Here is a 23,055-nt window from a genome sequence, read left to right on the forward strand (position 1 = left end):
CTGATGGGATCACTGGGACAGAACTGAATTTCTCAGGTCGTGGTTGAGGTGAGGGCTCAGATGTGTATTGTGGTTAGGTTAAGGTCAGGGTTAGTTATGGATTGGTTGTGTTTTAAGTTAGTGGTTAGGTTTTGGTTACTGTACACAATGAATGGAGTCAATGCAAAATCCTAGGCTTAGTGTGTGTGTGATTGTCTATTTATAGTTGTTAGGGCCAATTTTGGCTCAATACCATCATTGTGAGGACATTTTGGCTAATCCTCATATATTCAAAGGGCTGTTTGAAGGTCGGAATCAGGTTTAGGTGAAGGTGAAGGTTAGAGGTAATGTTTTGGTTACTGTCCACAATGAATGGCCCAAGTGTGTGTGTGTGTGTGTATGTATTTTTGTGTTTGTGTATACGTGAATTTTTATATGTATGTAGGTATATGTGTATGTGTGTGTTTTGTGTCGTGTGTGTGTATGTGTGTGTGTGTATGTGTGTAGGTGTATACGTGTAGGTTTGTGGTTGGGTAAGTTTGAATGTGTGTGTGTGTGCGTGTGTGTATATGTGTATGTGTATATATATGTATGTGTTGTTTGTGTGTGTGTGTATGTGTATATGTATGTATGTCTGTGTGTATGTTTGTGTATGTGTGTGTGTGTGCGTGTGTACGTGTATATGTATGTCTGTGTGTGTGTGTGTGTGTGTGTGTGTGTGTGTGTGTGTGTGTGTGTGTGTGTTTGTGTATGTGTTTGGGTGTGTGTTTGTGTATGTGTTTGGGTGTGTAAGTGTTAATGTGTGTGTATATGTCTATGAGTGTGCGTATGTGCGTGTGAGTGTGTGCGTGTGTGTGTGTGTGTGTGTGTGGCTGTGTGTGTGTGTGTGTGTGTGTGTCAGAGGAAGGTGAGGGGGGGTGGCTCAGACAGCAGCACTGTGGCCGCTTTGTCGCATCACTTGTCGGCGGCTCCTCATCGGATCCTCAGCGGTTCGTCATTGGATCCTCGGCGGCTCCTCGGCAGCTCCTCATCGGCTCCTCGGCCCCTCAACAGCCGCACACAACATCCTCAGGTCGGAGCTGTTCTCACTGGACCGCGCCTCCGTTTCTTCCTCTGTCCACGTACAAACCCCCCCCCCCCCCACACAAGAGGGGATCTGTCGTCAGCGTGGAAAAGCGGCTGCACTCACGGACGTCACGGCCCCACCGAGGCTGACGGGGGGCGGATAACCAGCCTGCTCTGCCCGGCGCCGGGAGCCACCGACCGGCCGCTGGGAGCCCGGACACCGGAGGGGGCTGGAGACGCTACAGCTAACTGGGAGACGCTGGGAGAAGGGGGAGGATCCTCACACCCTCCGCCGCTCTGAAGGGCAGGTTACCCGGGTAAATGAGGAATATTCGCGACTCTCAGAAGACACGAGTGTTGTGTTGAATGTTTTTTATTTATCCTCCGAGAAGCGGATGACAGGCTCGGCTTTAGCTCGGTGTTAGCTAGCTCCCTTGTTCACCAGCTAACATCAACCATCACCAAACCGGGGGACACAAGTCCAAATAGATGTGTGTGGTCATAATAATATTTGACTTGTTAACGTGTTGTCTACTTTGTGTCATTATTACATGATTATGTGTATTTATTATGACAGGGCAGGGTGGGTGGTGGGGGGGCTCACAGTGTTATGTAGCTGTCACCCCCCCCCCCCCAAAAAAAAAAACAACACCCACTGTTAGCTAACCTGCTGCTAGCCAACCTGAGTCTGAGACTGTGTGTTTGTGTGTGTTGTGTGTTGTTTGTGTTTTAATTTCCTCTCCCACTTGTTCATATTTCCTTGACAGCGTGAAGATGGATTGAAAGATGAAGAGTGGAAGACTCCCATCGTCCGAATAAGAGGACTCCTCTGTGAGGTATGTTCCAATACACCCCCCCCCCCCCCCCCAGTCTGAATGAGCCCCGCACAAACACAATTCATATCACACGCAGTTTTTGTTTGTGTACCTGACAGAGAATCTGCTCATAAATACAGATTAATATGCCACTGACTGTATTGTACTCGGTCGAGCTGGCCAACCTGAAGTTGCAGCACAGCCCTGCACAACTATTGCGTTTCAGTATTCAAAGCAAGCTGGTATCCAGGCCAGTGTTTTCCCACTCCCCACATCCTGTGTTGTGAGGAAGCTTCCTCCTTTGTCCTAAAGTGCTTCGCTGCATCCTGATCAGGGTCACAGATCACACAACAGCTCAATGGGTGGTTTGTTCTGACAGTTCTTTTGCTTGTTTTTCTACATAATATTCAATACTTCCCTTCGTCCGTGAAATAAGTTTGCTGTTTCACAATCGCAGTTTTTCTTCTCGGTTCTATAACACCATGTTTCCCTAAGTTGGAGGATTGGTGTGAGTTTTTCAGTGGGTTTTTCTATATCCTCACTTGCACTTCACAAACTCGTCCTCAATCCAATCAGCCACAGGATGCTCAAACTGTTTGGGATTGTTTTGGCAGCAGGGGAAGCTGAGTTCTTTGGCCAGGCATTGTCCGTTTCCTCTGCAGCTTCCTGCAGCTCGTGAGGGCTCCCTCTGGGGGATACCCTCCAAGTTAACTAACCTAACTGCCATTTCATCTTGTTTGTTTCCATTGTTAACCACAGACGTAGGTAGGGAGATTTATCAGCTGTCAAATCTACAAGTTGATTTTCAACAACCTGTAACAGCCGTGTCTGGAAATGTTATTTTTATCACAGTTTTTCAGTCGACATTACTTTTGTTCTGGAATGGGGGGGGGGATACCTGTTTACTTCTACAAAGCTTAAAGCGGATTTGTTATATTATCATCTGCGGGAAATGGATGTGATCACAAAAAACCTGAGATGTTGCAAACAAGTCAGAGGTCTGGAAGCTGGAAAGAAAGCCCAACAAAGTTAGTTAGGAGATATACACCTACCAGCAGCATGTCAGATATATGCCCCAGGGTCCTGCACCAGACCTTTATTACTCTTATTGATCTACAGGCAAAGTCGTCAGGTGCTTAGATTCCTGGTTGTTAGAACTGGAGGATCAAATTGGTTTTTGTTGAATGAGGTGAAATGTTTTGTGGGAGTTTGATCAATAAATTGACAGATCTTAGGTATTGTTTTGTCGTAGTTGAAAAATCTGCTTGATAGTAATACAATGACCTAAACATATTTGAGAGGTCTTAATTGATTGATATGAGCAGTATGTGGACAGAAGCATTATGTCTGTCTATCCAGCCCAACATTATACCTCAGGAACACTTTGGAGGTATTTCTTGAAAGTTGAAAACGTTCCCTCATGCTCAAAGATGAACTGAGTAGATCATGGTAGTCAAAGGTCAAGCTCACAAACACGTTTTTTTTGTGGGGGCATAACTCAAAGAATCTGTATGTAAAAATGTCACACAAATGACAAATTGTAAAAAAGTATGACAACATGATATTTTGTATCCAAAAGGTCAAAGTTGAACTTTTACTTTGACTTCAAAAACACGTTTCTGGCCACAATTCAAAGCGGTGACTCAGGAACAGAAGATTGTGTCCATATCTCATATAAGGTCAGATACTGAGATAGTGACAATAATCTTGCTGTCCCACCTTCAAACTGTCATAACTGTATAGATATTACATTCCTGCAAGGCTGAAGATATGTGTGTGTGTGAAGCATCAGCCCTCTTTAGATCCATAGCTTTTTTGGGCAACATCCCTTTTTAAAAGCACTGTCATACCATCATGACTGCAACTTTAATCAGAATCAGTTGTTGGTAAACTTTCTGAGTAATCTAGAAGTCACACTGCAGAACAAGAAGGACAAAGCTCAACAAAGTCAGGTCAAATCAATTCTATTTTTATATCATTATCTCTGAAATCAAATATTTGCCTCTAGGGAGTGTCACAATGTGTGCAGCAAACACAATTCTCAGGCTTTGATGACGATCAACTCCCATTAATGGTGAGAATAGAATAAAACTGGTAAATAACTCATCTGATCTTTGTATTTTGTTTATTAAGTATCATTTATATATATTTAACATTTACTGTGTTTTTTGTGTGTGTGCAACAAGCTGCACCAAACTTATTTACCCTAGTGGGTTTAATAAAGTTGTCTACATATTGTTTAATATTGTATGAGCCTGGCAGATATAGATGTAAACTCCAACTTCACTGGTCAATAGGGACATACTAACTGTGAGGCAGTAAATCTAGTTAAAGCTGTGTTATTGTCAGTATAATGTGACTGACTGGGACTGTAACACAGCATCAGGGCGGTAAGAAGGTTCTTATCGTCCTGATGTATATATTACCAATTGAGTTTATACAGTCAAACCTGGTAATAATGAAAGATGAATGTGAGGAAGCGATACTCCTCTGTCTTCTCTTCTCATTTTGACTGTTTTTCTGCAGAATTGTGTGCAGCGGTAAAGCCTTCTAAAGCATAAGTCTAGGCGTACTGTTGTAATTTCCTGAAAGCCCACACAGACGCATATTTTCCCATCATTATGTTACAATCTGCTGTTGCCTCACTGTGGTGTTTTGGTGTTTGTGAGTCAGCGTTGAACCTGTGCAGTCGGGCCAAAATCCCTGTGTCATCGAGGCCCCTGATGTCCTTTAATCCCCCAGCTCTTCATGACAGAAAGTGGAACGAGCTGCTGCACCTTGGTTAAATTAACTTGAGAAACTACAGACACAGTGTTGTACAGAGATGGTCTGATTCTATTTTTATTCTTTCTGACATTGGATTCAACACCTGGACTTTGCGTCTACTCTTATTTTAGTGGATAAAAAAGAAAGAAATGCTACTAACGCTGTATGGAAGTGATGGTTCTTCAAATGCTCTATGAGATATGTGTTGTAATTAGCAACACTGATGTCATCGCTTTAAAAATGCTTCAACGCTACACTACCGGAAGTCAGGGCTCTAAAAACAGTACTTGCCATAGATAGCGTAGCACATCTGTAAAAAGATTGTGGTTTTATGTGTGTGAGGTGAATATACTTTACAGACAAGGCTTCCAATCTACACATAACTTTGTGTATGGCCGACCTGATGCCAGAATCTGAGGCATTTCTGATAGTATAGGAACATCTCTACTGTTGATGTCTGACATCAGCTTTAAAAAGCCTTATTGGTCTATTACTGACAATAATTAGCTGATTGTGTCTTCAACATTTGATTTATTTTGGTTCACTTGGTGTGCAACACTTAACATAAACACCAAAATAACCTCAGATTGAATGTTTTCATAAGATAGGTATCACTATCGACCTGATTTGGCTTTATATTTGTGTTAAAAAACGTCACAAAATGAAACATTTGTTTTCAATAACCATCTGTTACTATTAATGTTAAAACACATTGGTAGTATCATCTTCTTCAAAAAGGAGCAAATCTTTAGCGAGACTTTTATTCATCTCCACATCAATGTCTGTCCTCCATTGATAAAACTTTATTATAACCTGCTTTTAATACATTAAAAATCGATGGCTCCTCCAGTTGAGCTCCCTTTTTTTTAGGCATGTGTTACACAGAATACCGATGAGAGCATTCCAGCGCTTTGCCAATAGAAATCATATTACTCTTTACATGCTTAGCAGCTGCACTGACACAATATCAGTTTGCAAAGTGACATCCAACTTCTCCACAAAGGTCAGGAGGCACCTTTCAAACCCTCTTCCTTTGCATCTGAATGGGCTGCTGTGTGATCTCTAACCTTCCTTTTCTTTGCCAAAAAGCTGCACCGAGTTACCATTTGATTCCACTTTCATTCATTTTGCATTAGTGACAAAAAAATGTGTGTCGGGATGCAGAGAAATGGAAAATCTCTCTCGAGGCCTCTTAACCTCATCAGGGCTGAACTCAGGTCTGATTGGCTTATTGTGGAGGTATCACAATTAACCATAAAACCTTTTGGTAAAGTAAAGCTATAGGATTGTGAGAGGATGAGCTAAAGGACCTGTGATGAAGCTACTCTGTTGGAATTGATCTCAGGGTGATTATCAGTTAAGCACTTGACCTGGCTGAGGAGCCACAGTGGCAGTTCTTTTCTCCTGGTGTTTAGTGTCAAGTGTCAAGCCAAGTAGTGTTCAGAAAAGAAACTCAACTGAGCACGAGACTGACTTCTCAGATTGGGTATAAAGATCTAAACACAAGGATTAGTCTGCATCAGAGGGATAAATGGCTCATTCACATCTCTCATTGAAAGTATTTATCTTTGTGTTTGTGAGCTGGTGCTACAGAAACAGGGTTCCTCTCATCTTGGTATTTTCTCCCCAGGCAAGGAGGTTACATTTTCACTACTGACTGTTTGTTTGTGTTTGTTTTTTAGCAGGATTACGCAAAAACAATTTAACTATTTTCCATGAGATTTTTCTACATTTTCAGAGATTTTTCAGAGATTACACATTAACTGGACTGTGAGTGTGTAGAATTTGCTGCAGCCTAATTGTTTTTAATGGGACTTTGAGGTTCAAGACATTCCTTGCACGTCCGTGTGGTCACCCCCACTGAGTCAGTGTTCCACTTCATCCGTTTTTTTGTAATTTGTGTGTCAGTTGGTTAATCCTGATTTTGATTTATGTTTCTAGCAACATTCTTACTCTGAGCATCATGCAATCTCTATTTCTTGAATACACTAATTGGGGGTTTGAAGATAACACAACTCTCCGTCTGTGTTTTACGTCGTGAGGGACAGAACTTACTTTATTATGTTTTTTATCTTTTAGGGTTTGCTCTGCAGTTTAACTGTGTGACTGAGCTGGGAGTGAGAAGAAGATGCCTCCCAGGCCGTCCTCAGGGGAGCTATGGGGCATCCACTTGATGCCTCCAAGGTGTGTTACACTGTTCACTGTGTTATTGTGTACAAATACACAAAATTCGTACAGTTTTAATTTGCCAATATCAAAATAACAGTAATACACTATTAAGAAATTACTACTGATGTTTATCATTAAACTTGAATAATGGTGGGCGTGTCTGCAGGATCCTGGTGGACTGTCTGCTGCCCAACGGGATGATCCTGACTCTGGAGTGTCTCCGCGAGGCCACGCTCATCACCATCAAACATGAGCTGTTCAAGGAAGCCAGGAAATATCCCCTCCACCATCTCCTACAGGAAGAGACATCCTACATCTTTGTCAGTGTTACACAGGTATGAAGTTTTCAAGTTTCAATATTTGGTGGGAAGAGCTTTGCATCTATAAGTAATAGAAATGTATTATTGAAAGTTTGATGGCACATCCTCAGACAAAGATATACTGAGCTTTGAATACAACATGTTCCTCTGTGGTTGAAATCACAGAGAAACTCTGTCTGTTCTTTGTTCTGATTGAAGAGCTTAAGAATTACTTCTTGTGCTGGGAAAACACACAATTCCCACTTCTCTAAATCACCTATTCTGCGGCTGCAGGCAGATTCTCAGCTCTTCATGTCCGTTCACCGTTTCATGAGAAACAGAAAGTGGAATATTAAACACAGCTTCTGCTTATTCTTTGCCCCCCCGCCGGCAGGAAGCGGAGCGGGAGGAGTTCTATGATGAGACTCGGAGGTTGTGCGATCTCCGACTCTTCCAGCCCTTCCTCAAGGTCATTGAACCAGTTGGCAACCGAGAGGAAAAGATCCTCAACAGAGAGATCGGTGAGATGTTGTTCTCCTCCCATCACACTGTTTGTGTTGTAGCCATGGTTCCCCTTTGTTTTATTATCAAAACACAATCTAGCTGACTTTAGACTTGCACTAACACACCCGTACAACACAAGCCACAATTCTCATGAAGAACCAAAAGCCCACTAACCGCCTTCTCCTCTGTCAGGCTTTGCCATCGGTATGCCTGTGTGCGAGTTCGACCTTGTGAAAGACCCTGAGGTTCAGGACTTCAGGAGAAACATCCTGAATGTTTGTAAAGACTCCGTGGAGCTCCGAGACGCCAGTGGGCCTCACAGCAGAGCACTGTACGTTTACCCACCCAACATAGAATCCACACAGGAACTTCCCAAGCACATCTATAGCAAACTGGACAAAGGTAGGTGAAAGAGTGTTTTTCAATGGGGAGACCAATATCATAGGATGTTTTTAAAGAAAGAAATAGGAATATTTTGAAATAGAAAGTCTTTGCATTTTTGGTCGTCAGTTAACCCTAGAAAGGAGGAAAACACAGAGCAACAAGTGAACATTTCAGCTTTCCATAAATATTGAATCACTACTAGCCAACCTTTCCAATGTATAGGAACTATAGTAATGAGCTTTTCAATCAATTAATTGATTCAAGGGCTCATTATTATTTCCATTGTGTGATGCTTTTATTCTGAAACAATGCACAGAAAAGAATCACAGTACTCAATACATATCCTCTCTGCTCAGAATAATTAATGGTGACTTATTGTATCTCAGTTTTGCTAAATAATTTATCAATTGTCTTTTTGTCTTCTCTTTTTCTAGGTCAGATTATTGTTGTGATCTGGGTGATTGTTTCGCCGAACAATGACAAACAAAAGTACACACTGAAGATCAACCACGACTGCGTACCTGAGCAGGTGGGACATGAATTCTTTGTATTGTCTACGTTCAATTTGTATGTTCGAACTGAGAAATAGAAGAATCCCCTTTAAACATGGTGCAAGCTGCCTGACCATCGTTTTGTGTCTGTGTCCTTAAGGTGATTGCAGAGGCTATTCGTAAGAAGACCCGCAGCATGCTGCTGTCGCCGGAGCAGTTAAAGATGTGTGTTCAGGAATACCAGGGTAAATACATCCTCAAGGTGTGTGGCTGTGATGAGTACCTTCTGGAGAAGTATCCCATCAGTCAGTATAAGGTAAGAGACACGCATCACATTGGACTTTGAATATACATTGACAACACAAACATTGCAAGAAAGGGTTTTCTCTTTTCAGTAGTCAGACATATCAGACATATTGTGAGGGCTGATATCTGTGAGTGTGAGCTCGATTGAATTTAAGATGCCTGTTGTGCCTTGGTGCAGATACGAGCTCTACTCAGTGACATTCTAGTTTCTTTATGATTTAGGTGTAGAGTTGTTTGGAGAACAGTATGAAGGAAGCTCAGCTCGTTTCTGTCTGAGAATCTGTGAACGTTTACTGGTTCACACTAACTGCAGAAGATATAAATGATCAGCCGTTACAGCCATTTACATCATGTAAGAACCCAGATACCAGCTCAGATGTGTCCAAAGGGCTCCACCGTCTCTCAGTTAAGACACTGGAGCCATGTCCTCATGCCCAGCGTCGTGAGCACATGCTGTGAGCCAGGGGCCATTCCCTCTGTGCCAGGATCAAAGTAGAGGTAGTGCACAGTGACGGTCATTGTTCCCTCTCCAGTCAGCTGCTGGAAAGTGACCAACTGACATCACTGGGCCACACTTACGCACGGTGTAACTTAACCAGCTCTGTGTAGACTTTCCTTCTAACTATCCGCCTCTGTCTCGTTCCCTCTCTCTCTCTCTCTCCCCCCCCCCCTCCTCTAGTATATCCGCAGTTGCATCATGCTGGGCAGGTTGCCGAACCTGATGCTCATGGCAAAGGACAGCCTCTACAGCCAGTTGCCAACGGACAACTTCGTCATGCCGTCTTACTCCCGACGCATCTCCACAGCAACCTCCTATATGAACGGCGAGGCGGCTGCCAAGTCGCTGTGGACCATCAACGGAACGCTGAGAATACGAATCCTCTGTGCCACATATGTTAATGTCAACATCCGGGACATAGACAAGGTAGGGATGTCCAGCGCTGAGAGAGAATAAACCACTGTTTGTGTTAATCAGTCACATTAAATAATCCTATTAACAGTCCTCCATTAATCTACACTAACACTTCAGGAAATGCAATGCTCACGTTAATTTGTATTAACTGTATTTTTTACAGTTGAACAACATAAGAAAGGGAACATTTGTTTTTCCAGTTTTGATCGTGTCCCCAACCTCCAACACCATCACATCCTGTGCAAACAAACAGTCACTGTCCGAGTCTCATGTAAACATGTGACTCTTACTGAGAGAAATATTTTTGTTGTAGTTTTTGAATCTTATTTGTGAATGTAGTGTAATGACCGTGTACTTTATTTTGGTCCAGAGATTTAAGGTGTTTCTTTCTTTCTTTCTTTCTTTAAATACTGATTTTGGTCTGTTCTTGTAGATTTATGTCAGGACAGGCATTTACCATGGAGGTGAACAGATGTGTGACAACGTCAACACACAGAGAGTTCCCTGCTCCAACCCCAGGTGATTCACCACCTCCACCTTATCCACTCCTTCAGCCCGCTTCATCCTCTCAATCAGCATAATAACAAGCTCCATTGAACATAGGTGCAACGTGTTTAAACTATATGTTGTGAGAGATGTTAATAAAATCAGAGAGTGACATTTTTAATTGTGCTAAAAACAAAATGTGATAAATCAATTACTGCATCCAATAACTGAAACAAATTCTTCTTTAATTCACTTTCACTTAAATACTCATTTAGACAATCCACAAAGCGAATGAGCTTTAAGCAGTCAGGGGCAGGGGGGTACGTTAACAGTTTAGTTCTTCCTAGTAACACTAAACTGCTGTATTATATTTCTGTTGAGCCTCATTTAAGAGAGATGCTGTCTGCACGAATACCTGATAACAGTGTTCAGGTTGAAACTAGTGTGGTGTTCAGTGTCTTTCTGTTCCACTGGATCAACTCAGATCAAGGTTTTCTGTCAGGAAGCATCAGAACAATTTCTCGGCATAACTCTTTCGTAATGTTTTTTTTCACGTCTTGTTAATTGTCTTTCTATGTCCCTCATTCTCACTCTGCAGGTGGAACGAGTGGCTCACATACGACATGTACATCCCAGACATCCCCCGCGCTGCCAGGCTCTGCCTCTCCATCTGCTCCGTCAAGGGCCGAAAGGGAGCGAAGGAGGTAGGATATGAGCCAGCGAGGTCCACCTCTCCACAGTGCAACACACAGCTCTGAGTTGATGGAGTTTGACTGGTTTAATGTACATTTTAACATTAAAGGAGGGAAACGTATATCGCATCAAACAAATACAATATGGCACCACAGTTGTTCCGACCTAAATATATAGCAGAAGGAAGATGAGCTCCATGTGTCACAACAATGTCACGCTAACCCGTCTTGGAGGGACTTATATCTATAGGTGCCTCGTGCGTGTAAGCATATGCTGGTGTTGGCACAGGCCCATGGTCCGACCCTTCTCTGTGTGTCAGGCTGTCTGAGTGTATGTGTCCAAGGTGAATGAGAGCTGTGGTATCGTCTGTGGCTCTGTTTAATTACTAATCAGCCATGGGTGCTCAGCTGGCATTGAACCTCCCCAGAAACACAATCATCAGATTTCCATTCATGTTGGATTATGTCTCCCTTCTGTTACCCACATTGAGGACATGCCGTGAAAGGAGCTAATTGTTTTAATCTCAAACTTTGGGCTGTGAAGTTAACAAACTACTACATTGACCTTAAAACTTATGAATGATTTTACCTTTTTGATATAAAAAATGATTTGTGCTGTGCACTAATCATTAGCATAATACTCATATATTCTAGACACCTACTCAAACTGACGGTGAACAGAACGGGTGTCTGCACATTTTACTCTAGAGTTTAGAAACCATGTAGTGTAAAAATGTTGGCCTGATACTTGTAACAGACACCCACTGCCATCGATTTTTTTCTCCCGTCTCTATCTAGTGGAAAAGCTGTTGGAAAGGTGTGTGTCTGTCTTTGTGTGAGTGTATCAATGAATGCCAGACATGGATATTGTAACAGACACCTGGGCTGAGGCCAGTCCCCTGCTGCGCCACGATAGGTTGAGGTCGGGTTAGCGGCCGCTCCTTCGTGCGCAACCTGAATTAAAGATAAACACTTCTCTGCAGCCGTCTTTTGTTCCAGCACTTACTATAAATAGGTGCATTTTGACTGGCTGCCTGCATGTAACTCTGTCCAGCTTACTATGCTGCACTTCGTCACCTTGTTCCATTGATGCCACTTGTTGAAGACTCAGGCTGAAGATCAAGATGTTAGGCTAAACACTCCCCCACTGTTTGTGAAGGCTGATAGAGTTTAGTTCAGAGCAGTACAGTTGGAATGGTTTGATATCCTGCAGAAACAGCACAGGCAGATAAAAATGAGAATATTGATGTTGGAGATTGTCCAGGTCAGAAGCATTCACAAGAAAAAACTGTGGCTTTTTCATTTTTTCTGTATTGTCCTGTTTTAATTGATAAAGACTTTTCTGAGTCAGTGCATTAGAATAAAGAAACTCAAATGAGATCTCTTCATACTTCACAGTTATTCATCAGCGCTTTTGTCTGTTTTGTTTCCCCCATGAGATTCTCACATTGAAACTAATTACCGTAATAATCTGACAGTCTATTCGTCTCTTACTCTACATCTCTCTCTGTCTCTCTTCAGGAGCATTGTCCATTAGCGTGGGGAAATGTCAACTTGTTTGACTACACTCATACTCTGGTGGCCAACAAAATGGCTCTGAACCTCTGGCCTGTCCCTCATGGCCTTGAAGACCTCCTCAACCCCATCGGAGTCACTGGATCGAACCCCAACAAGGTATTACATTTCAGCAAATGTACATGAAAAGTTAATGTTTTCATGCCCTGGATCTCTTAATGTTCGCGTTCAGACTACACGGCTGTAGTTGTGGCTGATTTGTCTCGATATTTCAACAGTTTGAAATCAGAGTTCACGCATAATGATTTGTGGCTGCCAATGAAATGCCGATTTTACCCTGATGTGGGTCTTTTTTGGGCGAATGGTAAATCGGGCTGAAAATTGCGCTGCATGAACAAGGCATTCAACTTTTAACAGGCTTCCCTGTTTCCATGAATTTGACTGTTTTATGAGATACCATAATTTACACAACAAAATAATAACTTTTAATCTCTGCCGTCCAGGAAACGCCATGTTTAGAGCTGGAGTTTGACCACTTCAGTAGTCCAGTCAAATACCCAGATATGAACGCAGTAGAGGATCACGCAAACTGGACCATCTCCAGGGAGCTGGGATTTAACTACAACCTCTCTGGACAGGTAATTATAACCTCCTTTACACCCCATAACTTGTAGTTTGGAGAGGTGTATCAACACAATATTAAGAGTTAAAAATGTACTTGAGCATGTGTTTAAATAAAAACACCTCATCTGTATAACAGGGGAGTCAGAGCCCTGTGTTTCCCCCTGCTGTTTGAAGGTGTACGGTTTCATGAGAGTTCATTTATCAAGTAACAGATCTCAAACAGGCACTTGTTTTTATATAGTGTCCACCACTAAGACCAGGTTAATTATTAATGACGGTGATTCATCTTTCATAAGTCTTCTGTTGTGTCATGAGATATTTTGATGATGGTTAATTAGGCCCTCGTGTGAGTTGAAGCTGTATAGTCACGACATGTGGTGTGACAATCTGCCAAGTTAGCTGTGATAGTGTTGTGTGGGTAATTGGAACAGATATGTGTGTTGTGTATGACACCACATGTAATTACTGGTAGGTGTTATTGGATCTGTTGTGAGTGTTGAAAATAGACAGTATTTCTTCTAAAAAAAACGTCTGTAGTGATATCAATGATTCAGAAGTAGGATACAAATTATTCTGCAGACACATTTAAACATAGATAAGAGGTTAAAAGGCATAAATACAAGTAAGATAAGGTAAAAGGTGCTTTTTGGCATAATGATAAAATAATGTGTTGTTCTCCTTCTGTTGTGTTTCAGAATAATCGTGTGGCCAGGGATCACGCCCTGACAGACAGTGACACGGAGCAGCTGAGGCAGCTGAGCAACAGAGACCCTCTGTCAGAAATCACTGAGCAGGAGAAAGACTTCCTCTGGAGACACAGGTTACCTCCCAGCAACATTTAAAGAGCTGTAAACTGTCTATGAAATCTTTAATCGTGTGTGTTAACAGCTGAGACATTTAAATTTGTTCATTTTCCACCGCCCTTAGCGTTTATCCTTGTACGCAGGTCACTGATGCAACACACACTAACTGTCCCTGCTGGTTTTCTGTACTAGGCACTACTGCATGAACATCCCTGAGATCCTTCCCAAGATCCTCCTCGCTGTCAAATGGAACTCCAGGGATGAAGTAGCACAGGTAAGGCTCTGGTAATTCATGTGATTGTTTTCTTGGGATTTTTAACCATTCACCGTTATTTTAGCTTCTTAGCTGTCGCTTGCACAATCAAAAAATAACATGAAATGGTCTGTGCTTTGTTTCCTTGCCTTTTATATATGAGCATTAATTCATATTTCTCGGTTTGCATATTCCCCAGATGTACTGTCTGTTGAAGGAGTGGCCATCCATCCGTCCTGAACAGACCATGGAGCTGCTGGACTGCAACTATCCAGACCCCATGGTCCGACACTTTGCTGTTCGCTGCCTGGACAAATACCTGAGCGATGACAAACTGTCTCAGTACTTGATCCAGCTTGTACAGGTGGGTCCAACAGAGAGCCGGGGCTATTGATGTCAAGGAACGGATAAGAGGAGAACACTTTCAGAATCTAACAGGCTGTGGAGTGTGTTTCTCCAGCAGCTTCTGTTTGTCCCGTGGATGTGGTGGAGATATTCGTGTTCTGTGAAGTGACTCATCTGAATCTCACCTTTGCATCACCCCTTGTTCTTCCCATCCTCTCTCACCTCCTCTTCTAGGTATTAAAATATGAGCAATACCTCGAGAATCCTCTGGCCCGCTTCCTCCTCAAAAAGGCCCTGACCAATCAAAGGATTGGACATTTCTTCTTCTGGCATCTCAAGTGAGTCACCGTCCAGATTCCTTTTTTATCCTAATACAATCTGTTTTATATACAATGCTGTTTTGACAGAACTAGAAAGTGATCCTGCCGCCATTCCCCTCACTGGTTTTTTGTGTCGTCTTCACAGGTCGGAAATGCACAATAAAACCGTGAGCCAGCGGTTCGGGCTGCTGTTAGAGGCTTACTGCCGGGCCTGTGGCATGTACCTCAAACACCTGAGCCGTCAGGTGGAGGCCATGGAGAAGCTCATTAACCTCACCGACATCCTCAAACAGGAGAAGAAGGATGAGACGCAGAAGGTACTTTTCATTTTTAGACGATTTCTTTGTTGATGCGTGTGTATTTGGGTGTGTGTGTACAAATACACATCTTTGTTCTGTTCTCCTGTGTAGGTCCAGATGCGGTTTCTTGTGGACCAGATGAAGAGGCCGGACTACATGGACGCGCTCCAGAACTACACCTCTCCTCTAAACCCTGCGCACCAACTGGGAAACCTGAGGTCAGACACAATAGTGGAAGAGTTTTTGTGAACATGTTTGTGCAGTGGTGTGTACTTGTGTTTGACAGTTGTGAAAAATTGACAGTGTTGTATAACTTGATTTACTTTGTCCACAGGTTAGATGAATGCAGGATAATGTCATCAGCAAAGAGGCCATTGTGGCTGAACTGGGAGAATCCTGACATCATGTCCGAGCTCCTCTTTCAGAACAATGAGATCATCTTCAAAAATGGAGATGGTAAAACACACACACACACACACACACACACACACACACACATGCACACACATGCACACACACACACACGCACACACACACACTCACACACACACTCACACAAATACAAAGTCTGTAATAAGAAAACAAGGTAAGGGAAGTGTATTTATATAGCACACATACACAGGGATGTTTTATTATATGATCAGTCTAACTCATCCTTGCATTTGTGTGTGTGTGTGTGTGTGTGTGTGTGTGTGTCTAATAATAATATTTAATAATAATAATTAGAATTGTAACTATGTTTGTGTTGCAGACTTGCGACAGGATATGCTGACGTTGCAGATTATTAAAATCATGGAGAACATTTGGCAGAATCAGGGACTGGACCTAAGGTACTATCCTCTCAGTCTTTATTTGACTTCTCTACCTTTCTGCCTCAGTTTCTTTCTACTCTCCTTCACCAGCGCACAGTGCTAAGATAGATGCTATGTGTGTCTGTTTGTAGGATGCTCCCCTATGGCTGTCTGTCACTGGGAGACTGTGTGGGTCTCATCGAGGTGGTGCGGAGCTCCCACACCATCATGCAGATCCAGTGTAAAGGAGGCTTGAAGGGAGCCCTGCAGTTCAACTCCAACACTCTGCATCAGTGGCTCAAGGACAAGAACAAGGGCGAAATGTGAGGCTCCTTTTCTCCTGATATCATTTTCACATCATCTCTGCATCATTAGATAGAATGAAGCCGTTAATTAGAATAAAGTGTCTGCAGAATGTCTAAAAGTGGAATTCATGGATCATTAGATTTACAGATAATTTACTAAACCCTGCACTTATTTTGATTGTGTGTGTGTGTGTGTGTGTGTGTGTGTGTGTGTGTGTGTGTGTAGGTATGACTTGGCTGTGGATCTGTTTACAAGGTCCTGTGCAGGCTACTGCGTGGCTACATTTATCCTTGGGATAGGAGACAGGCACAACAGCAACATTATGGTCAAAGATGATGGACAGGTAACACACACACACACACACACCACATCAAGTACACACAAATACCCCTTTCATTGATTCCGTTTTCCTTTAGCCTGGCACCTCCATGTTATGTGCCTATAACTCTGCTCCTTCCTTGTGTAAAATCTGTTTTTGAATATCAAGGAAGTATTCCTGCCTTCTTTGTCTTTTTTTGTGTTTCAGTTTCAGTCAGTTGATATTGTCATAGGACTCATAAAGTAAAATCTGTCAGTAGTGTGGTTATTTTATTGTGACACATGTAGTTCAGAGTATAGAAGAGCGAGATAACACAGACAACAACAGCAAAGTAAAGTTTTAATATAGTTTTTAATAATTATTTTAAAATATGATCCACAATGATCTTTGAACTTTTTAAAATGTAATGAACATAATATAGGAAGCTTCTTTGTCTGGTTTATGTTTAGATTATTCGTTTTTTCTTTTGTCCTGTGCTGTTTGTTGTTGATGATAAGTGCCAGTGCGTTGTGTTTTCCTCTTAATATGAATTTACCTATCACTGATTATTGTCTTTCTGTATTCATTACTATATTCTACTCTCTTTCAGCTGTTTCATATAGATTTTGGTCATTTCTTGGATCATAAGAAGAAGAAATTTGGCTACAAGAGAGAGCGAGTGCCCTTCGTTCTGACTCAGGACTTTCTCATCGTCATCACCAAGGGATCCCAGGAGTGCACGAAGACCAAAGAGTTTGAGAGGTTAGAACGACTCAAGTTTTCCTTTCATGAACCAGATGTAAATGATAGGAAATCAGAGAATATGAATGTTTTCTCAACGGATGACTCAGCGTCAATAATCTCTGTCATAATTCTGTGGAACCCTTTTGCGTCAGTGCTTACGTGAAAAACAGGAACCGACCGACAATCCTTCCTGTCGTGCAAGCAAAATTTGTAACATACAAGCTGCAATTGTCACATGACATCATTTAAGCTAGTCTGGAAATAAAAACGTTTGCTAACTGCTTTGTCTTCCTCACATTTCCCCTCCTCTGTGCCTCTAGGTTCCAGGAGATGTGTTATAAAGCCTACCTGGCCATCCGGCAGCACGCTAACCTCTTCATCAACCTGTTCTCCATGATGCTGGGCTCTGGCATGCCTGAGCTGCAGTCATTTGACGACATCGCCTACATCAGAAAGACTCTGGCTCTGGAGAAGAGTGAGCAGGTGTGTAGGCTTCTCATCTTTATATTGTCTTTAAATTGTCTTTCTGAAGCCAAATTAATTTCACCTACCTTCTTCTCATGTTGTGTACAGGAGGCCTTGGACTACTTTATGAAACAGATGAATGATGCTCACCACGGAGGGTGGACCACTAAGATGGACTGGATATTCCACACAATTAGACAGCATGCACTCAACTGATCTCCTGTGCTTCACATCCCTCAATGGAGAATTGACTTCTGTCAGCGTGAGTCCTTCAAGGAGCTTCAGTTCTGTTACAGTGCACATTACCAACAGCTCACTGTCGAGGAAAGTTCCATTTCGGTTCATATTTTAACAGGGTTTCTTTCTTGGCATGATCATGTGACGATGCTCTCCCTGGAAGCGAGTTTCCTTCCTGCCCTGGTGAAGATATGGCCGTCCTGGCTGATGCTTGTGCCAATGGCTACTAGGCTTCCTTTGTTTTCTTGCCCAACACGATCAGACTTGGGTTCTAAGGAAACGTTACCTCTTACTCAGCTTCTGCTGGGGGAAACACAAATTGGACAAAACAGCATAAAGACGACGTTTGTGCTGAATTATAAATGTAGCCACCTGCTGCACTTTTGACGCTGCACTGTGGCTCCACCGTAGAAGGGCGGTGCTTTGGAAACCCTTTTAAATCTTAGTATTGCTGAGGAGGCAGTGGGCACAAGGAACTACAGTTTAAATGATCTGACACGTGCAGGATTACCCGTGCAAGAGTCCCACTTCACAGTCTTCCACCATCTTCGCCCCCTCTGAGGAATCTTCAGAGCTCAGAAACTGCCCTGCAGCAGAGTGTGTGTGTCGTGCACAGCTCTGCAGTCTCCCATCCAAGAAGCAGCACTCCACTCATGGGAAAATTCGCTTTTAAACTCCTGCATAAACTTCAGGGTGATGATGCCTCTCCATCAAAAAACAGCACTTAGAACTATCAGAGTAATATACCGATTTATTATGACCTTTTTACATTTATTTATGTATCTAGTATCTTTCAGTTTCTACACAGGAAAATCCCTGAATCCACTCTCCACACATCATTGTTTGTGTAAATGTATTAGGAGTTTTCTTTTTATTTCCCTTGACCTGTTTACAGCTTCCTCTGGCTCCTGCAGCTGCAACGGCCCCCCCCCCCCGGTTTTCTCAACTCATTCGTAAACGAAGACTTCTAATCTTCTCTTTTTGGTTCAGTCACTTTCAAGTTCATCTCATTTCACTGTGACAGAAGCCCAATCAGTGTCATTGTGGCTCGTTTGCAGCCCCGTTATGAAATATAAACATGAATTTGTATTGGAATGCGAAACGAGAAGAGCTAAAGTGCCACTCTCCCATTTTTTGGGATAATGGGACCGGTTTTGTACGCCTCTGGCTGTTTGAATGTCAGCGAGCAGGGGCCCAGGGTCACGTCTTCCTGTTGATAAAATGCCTTGGCGTCACTGCACAACATTCTACGACACTGCACATATCGTTAATCTCCTACAATCTCTGCCTGAGCAAGTTGTAGGCAGCAAACAGCAGCAGCACTATTAACATGAAGCATGGCAGTTTGTAGGAAAATGCTAGATTTGACCTTCACTGGGGTTTTATTTGTACTGTATTTCTAACTGTGTCAGGTGGATGAGCTTCATCCCGTCCCCCATTAGAATTTCTTTGAAATGTTGACTCGTGAACAAAGTGCATTTGAACTTGTCAATGGACAACGTTCCTCTGAGCCTGAAGCCCTGGTTGTATTTGAGCCCCGCCTCCTCTCGACAGATACTGTGAAAGCCAATGCTCTTTTTATATATTTGTTTCAGACAGTAACATTTGATCATGTGGGTTTTTGAAAGTGTTGAAGTCACAGTGAAACTGTCATTAGAGTGTCTGTGAAGCAGCATGTGGGGAAAAGGTTTTGAATGAATTTGAAGAGCGACACAGGACTGTTGATCTACCCCCCCCCTCCTCCCTTCAATGAATTTGGTTCCAGCTACATTCTGGTAATGTAAACAAAGTCTTGCCAACTGAAAATCCATAAACACATGGAGGCAGAGTTGAGCAGAGTTCAGTCACATTTCATTAAATGAATGTGTGTACATGCCCCTGACTTTATATCACAATGTTGTACAGCAAGACAACTGAGAAAGTATTTTAATGTAAAAAAAATAAGAGATAACACAATTAACACAGAGTTTTAATTGAATTGAATTTGTATGTCTCTGTTTTAAAAGCAGACTGTAGCTGGCTGCTCTCTGGAGATGATTTGAGATGATTTAAAAAAAAAGGTGCACAGACAGTTTCTGTGTTGAGAACCTGTTGAAAGCTGTGTGGTTTCCTCAGGAGGGAGAGAAGATCCTCACAAGCCCCCGACGCCCTCACCCTGTATCTAGGACACGTGGGTGTGTGTGTGCATGGCTAAATCAACCCTATATTATGAAGCTCTTGTCAGTGGAAAGGAAACTGTTGATTGTATTGAAAAGCCAAAGTCGTGGTCTGTTGTGATGTGTGTGTGTGTGACGTCGTATTTCTGCAGATTTAATGGCTAGAATGTATTTAACCACTAACACAGACCTGACGTGCACTTCTATGATTTCTCCTCGGCCACGTTCTCTTCCTCGAGTCAGATGCAGTGCCACTGAGCGTGGTCTGTGGTTGCTACGCCGTTCATTTGCCATTTTTACTCTAACGTGCCAAACCAGGTCTGAGAACGTGAGGCCTGTGGAAGTCAATGCTGGACTTGCATCCTGCAGTAAAGTCATATCAGTTAGATACTATCTTTTTAAGAAATGGGAGGTTGGTGTATGCACTTAAAAAAAAAAAATTCTCAATGCCTGTTTGTTTTGAAGGAGTCTGTGAGAGTGACGGTGGCCTAGTGTGCATGTCTCCAGGCAGTGTATCCACCATGTAGGGTGACCATTCAGAAGTGTGTATGTGCAGTTACAGTCATTTTCTATAGGAGGCTTAACGTGGGACAAACCCTAGAGGGTTTATAGAGATGGACGACGCAGCTCCACTTCCTCCCACTGTCCTGAATTGTCCCGAATGTGAACGGCAGCTGCGGCAGAGAGGTCCCCCCCCCCCCCCCCCGAATCAAGAGCTCAACCAATCGTGAGTCAGTCTCTGTCCATGTCAATCATGATGTTTCACTCTTAAATCCAAACATAACAAGCAAAACATCAAAGTTATACGAGCTACATCAAACGACAGACACCATCTTAGAAACAATATTAATTTTGCTGTGTATTTTGACTTGTCGTCAACATGTGCTTGCATTGAAGAGGTGGGGGGTGTGAGCTGTACTGCAGCCAGCCACCAGGAGGCGATTGAGATAATTTGGGTTCATTTTTGTGGAGCTGTCATGTCGTCCATCTTTAGGAACAGTCTATGTGACAAACCTGTGGTGTTAGAATTATTCTCTTTTGCCATATATCCTCTAATTGGTTAGTATGAGTGTGTGTGTGTGTGTGTGTGTGTGTGTGTGTGTGTGTGTGTGTGTGTGTGTGTGTGTGTGTGTGTGCATCAATTACCCGTCTGTACAGGTTGCAGAGCTTCATTGGCAGGTCCCAGTGAAAATGTGTGTATTAGTGTGTGTCTGTGTCCATGTGTGTGATGACACTGAACTGTTGCAGTGATTGTGTCTCTAAATGTTTTTATTTATGTGCCACAGAAACGCTTCAGGAACAAACACAAAAGAAGGGAAACGTTTTTTTTTAGTTTTTCTGTTTTCATACTTCAATTGTAAATGTTTTACTTGAAATGTCATGAATCAGATCCGCAGCTGTGTTGGTTTAGAGTTGAGGTGCGGTGTCTACCCTGTGAGAGTGTGTGTTGTGTGATGTACGTGAGAACGTTGAAGCGTTTGTGTACTGGTTGTTTGTTTGATACTGGTCGTGGATGTCATTGGTGCCACAGTCGTGAAATTCAGGAGTCAAATAGCAGCTCCTTCTTGAACGAGTGAAGGACTGAGGTTGAAGTAGGAGCCGTGATGAATCTGATCTCAGATCTTCAGCCTCAGAATCATGTGAATGAGCACTGAAGCGATGTGGCACAACTTTTCAGAGGATGTTTGTTTGATTAAAAGTTCTCCGGGTCGCAGACTGGGAGCTGAATTGGTTCAGGGTTTCTTCAGGACTAGATTTAACTCTGATGTTCCCACAATGAAAACACTGGTCATATTAACAAACCTGCTCAATTGGTCACAGGGTCACTTTAACAACAGTCTGCAGCAGTGTGAGCTTCACACAGTGATGCTCATTGACAGACTATTAACAGAGAGAGGAGGACAACACTCACTTTGTCTCTGCGAGTACAATCACATCGTCTGACCTTTGAGTCCGTGGATCGACATGATGATATGATTGAAAAAGAAACATTAACACAACACACAGAGAGAAAAGTGCAATTTAATCTGGTAAATATTACCTCTGTTGTTTTTAATGAATGTCAGACGAGTCTTTATTCCTGGATGTGTCTGTTTCTGATGAATTTGTGTTCACCTTACTTTGTATGAATAAGTGGCCTAACATTTAGTGTATACGACGGCGTATCCTTTTGTGGGTTTTTACTGTAGAAGCGTTTCAGGAAGTTATCAAAACTAACAGTTACTTATTTTGTTCTTAACCAGCCTTGAATGGGCTTTAAACAGATTTAACCTTGAGGGTTTAAAACTCCGGCAACAAAAAAAAACTACCTAAGAACCAATACGACAAATCCTCCAAATTACTGACGAGTCTTCATCTCGATCGTCCCAGATTCTCACTTTGAACGAGGAGCATTGACTGAATGTTCTGTGGCTTCATGTCCATCTCTGTCCGCAGCACTATAAACTAACACAGTGTATTTCCATACCATGCTGTCAGACCTTAACCTATACTATGAATGAATGTAACGGGCCAATGTATTGTTTCTCACTGCCTATACCTGCATGAGATTGGGTAAAGATGAATATTCTTCCTCCTGCTATACTTGTTTTTTTTTACTTTAGTCTGCTATGCAGCCATACAGATGTTTATGAATTAATGCCTTAAGTTTGCTCCCTGTAGGAACAGTTTCTAGGACAAATTCATTCTCACGATAACCTGCGTTTTTTATTTATACGTGCATATGATTGTGTTTCAGTTTGGCTCCCTGGTCACAGAGTAAAGGTTTGTACCCTGACTGACTGACTGGCTGCTCATCTGATTGTTCTGTGAAGATGTACAAATAAATTTGTTAAACATTCACCCGGCCGTGTTTGCTCGTGCACAGTTTGACTCTACAGCAGGCGTCTTCATACAGGTTTCACCTGACTGAAACATGCACGGTTTAATTGAGAGTAAGATGGAAGAAGATTCTTGATTTCTCTTTAACACTGTAAAATTAGAGAGTGAATTCCTAAAAAAAAGAATTCAGGGAATTGGTTATTTTCCTGG

General features: G+C 42.5%; 1 protein-coding gene across 2 annotated transcripts; it reads left to right on the forward strand.

Moving 5' to 3' along the window:
* The first annotated feature begins 1,229 nt into the window (after positions 1-1,229).
* Positions 1,230-22,866, forward strand: LOC128447885 (phosphatidylinositol 4,5-bisphosphate 3-kinase catalytic subunit alpha isoform). 2 transcript variants are annotated; one of them, XM_053430281.1, is made up of 27 exons: positions 1,230-1,361; positions 1,812-1,880; positions 6,705-6,809; positions 6,961-7,129; positions 7,488-7,614; positions 7,790-7,999; positions 8,416-8,510; positions 8,633-8,788; positions 9,458-9,703; positions 10,125-10,210; positions 10,776-10,881; positions 12,391-12,543; positions 12,888-13,022; positions 13,704-13,828; positions 14,004-14,085; positions 14,264-14,428; positions 14,644-14,747; positions 14,875-15,046; positions 15,140-15,246; positions 15,363-15,484; positions 15,780-15,858; positions 15,972-16,142; positions 16,351-16,468; positions 17,034-17,185; positions 17,488-17,650; positions 17,741-17,894; positions 17,988-22,866. In XM_053430281.1, the coding sequence occupies exons 3-26, from the start codon at positions 6,754-6,756 to the stop codon at positions 17,846-17,848; spliced, it is 3,207 nt and encodes a 1,068-aa protein (XP_053286256.1). In that variant the 5' UTR covers positions 1,230-1,361; positions 1,812-1,880; positions 6,705-6,753; the 3' UTR covers positions 17,849-17,894; positions 17,988-22,866. The 2 variants fall into 2 exon arrangements, with proteins under 2 accessions (XP_053286256.1, XP_053286255.1); XM_053430280.1 differs by having other exon boundaries at positions 17,741-22,866.
* The last annotated feature ends 189 nt before the right edge of the window (positions 22,867-23,055 follow it).

The sequence above is a fragment of the Pleuronectes platessa genome, chromosome 9 (assembly GCF_947347685.1).
Source record: "Pleuronectes platessa chromosome 9, fPlePla1.1, whole genome shotgun sequence".
In the NCBI taxonomy this organism is placed as follows: Eukaryota; Metazoa; Chordata; class Actinopteri; order Pleuronectiformes; family Pleuronectidae; genus Pleuronectes; species Pleuronectes platessa.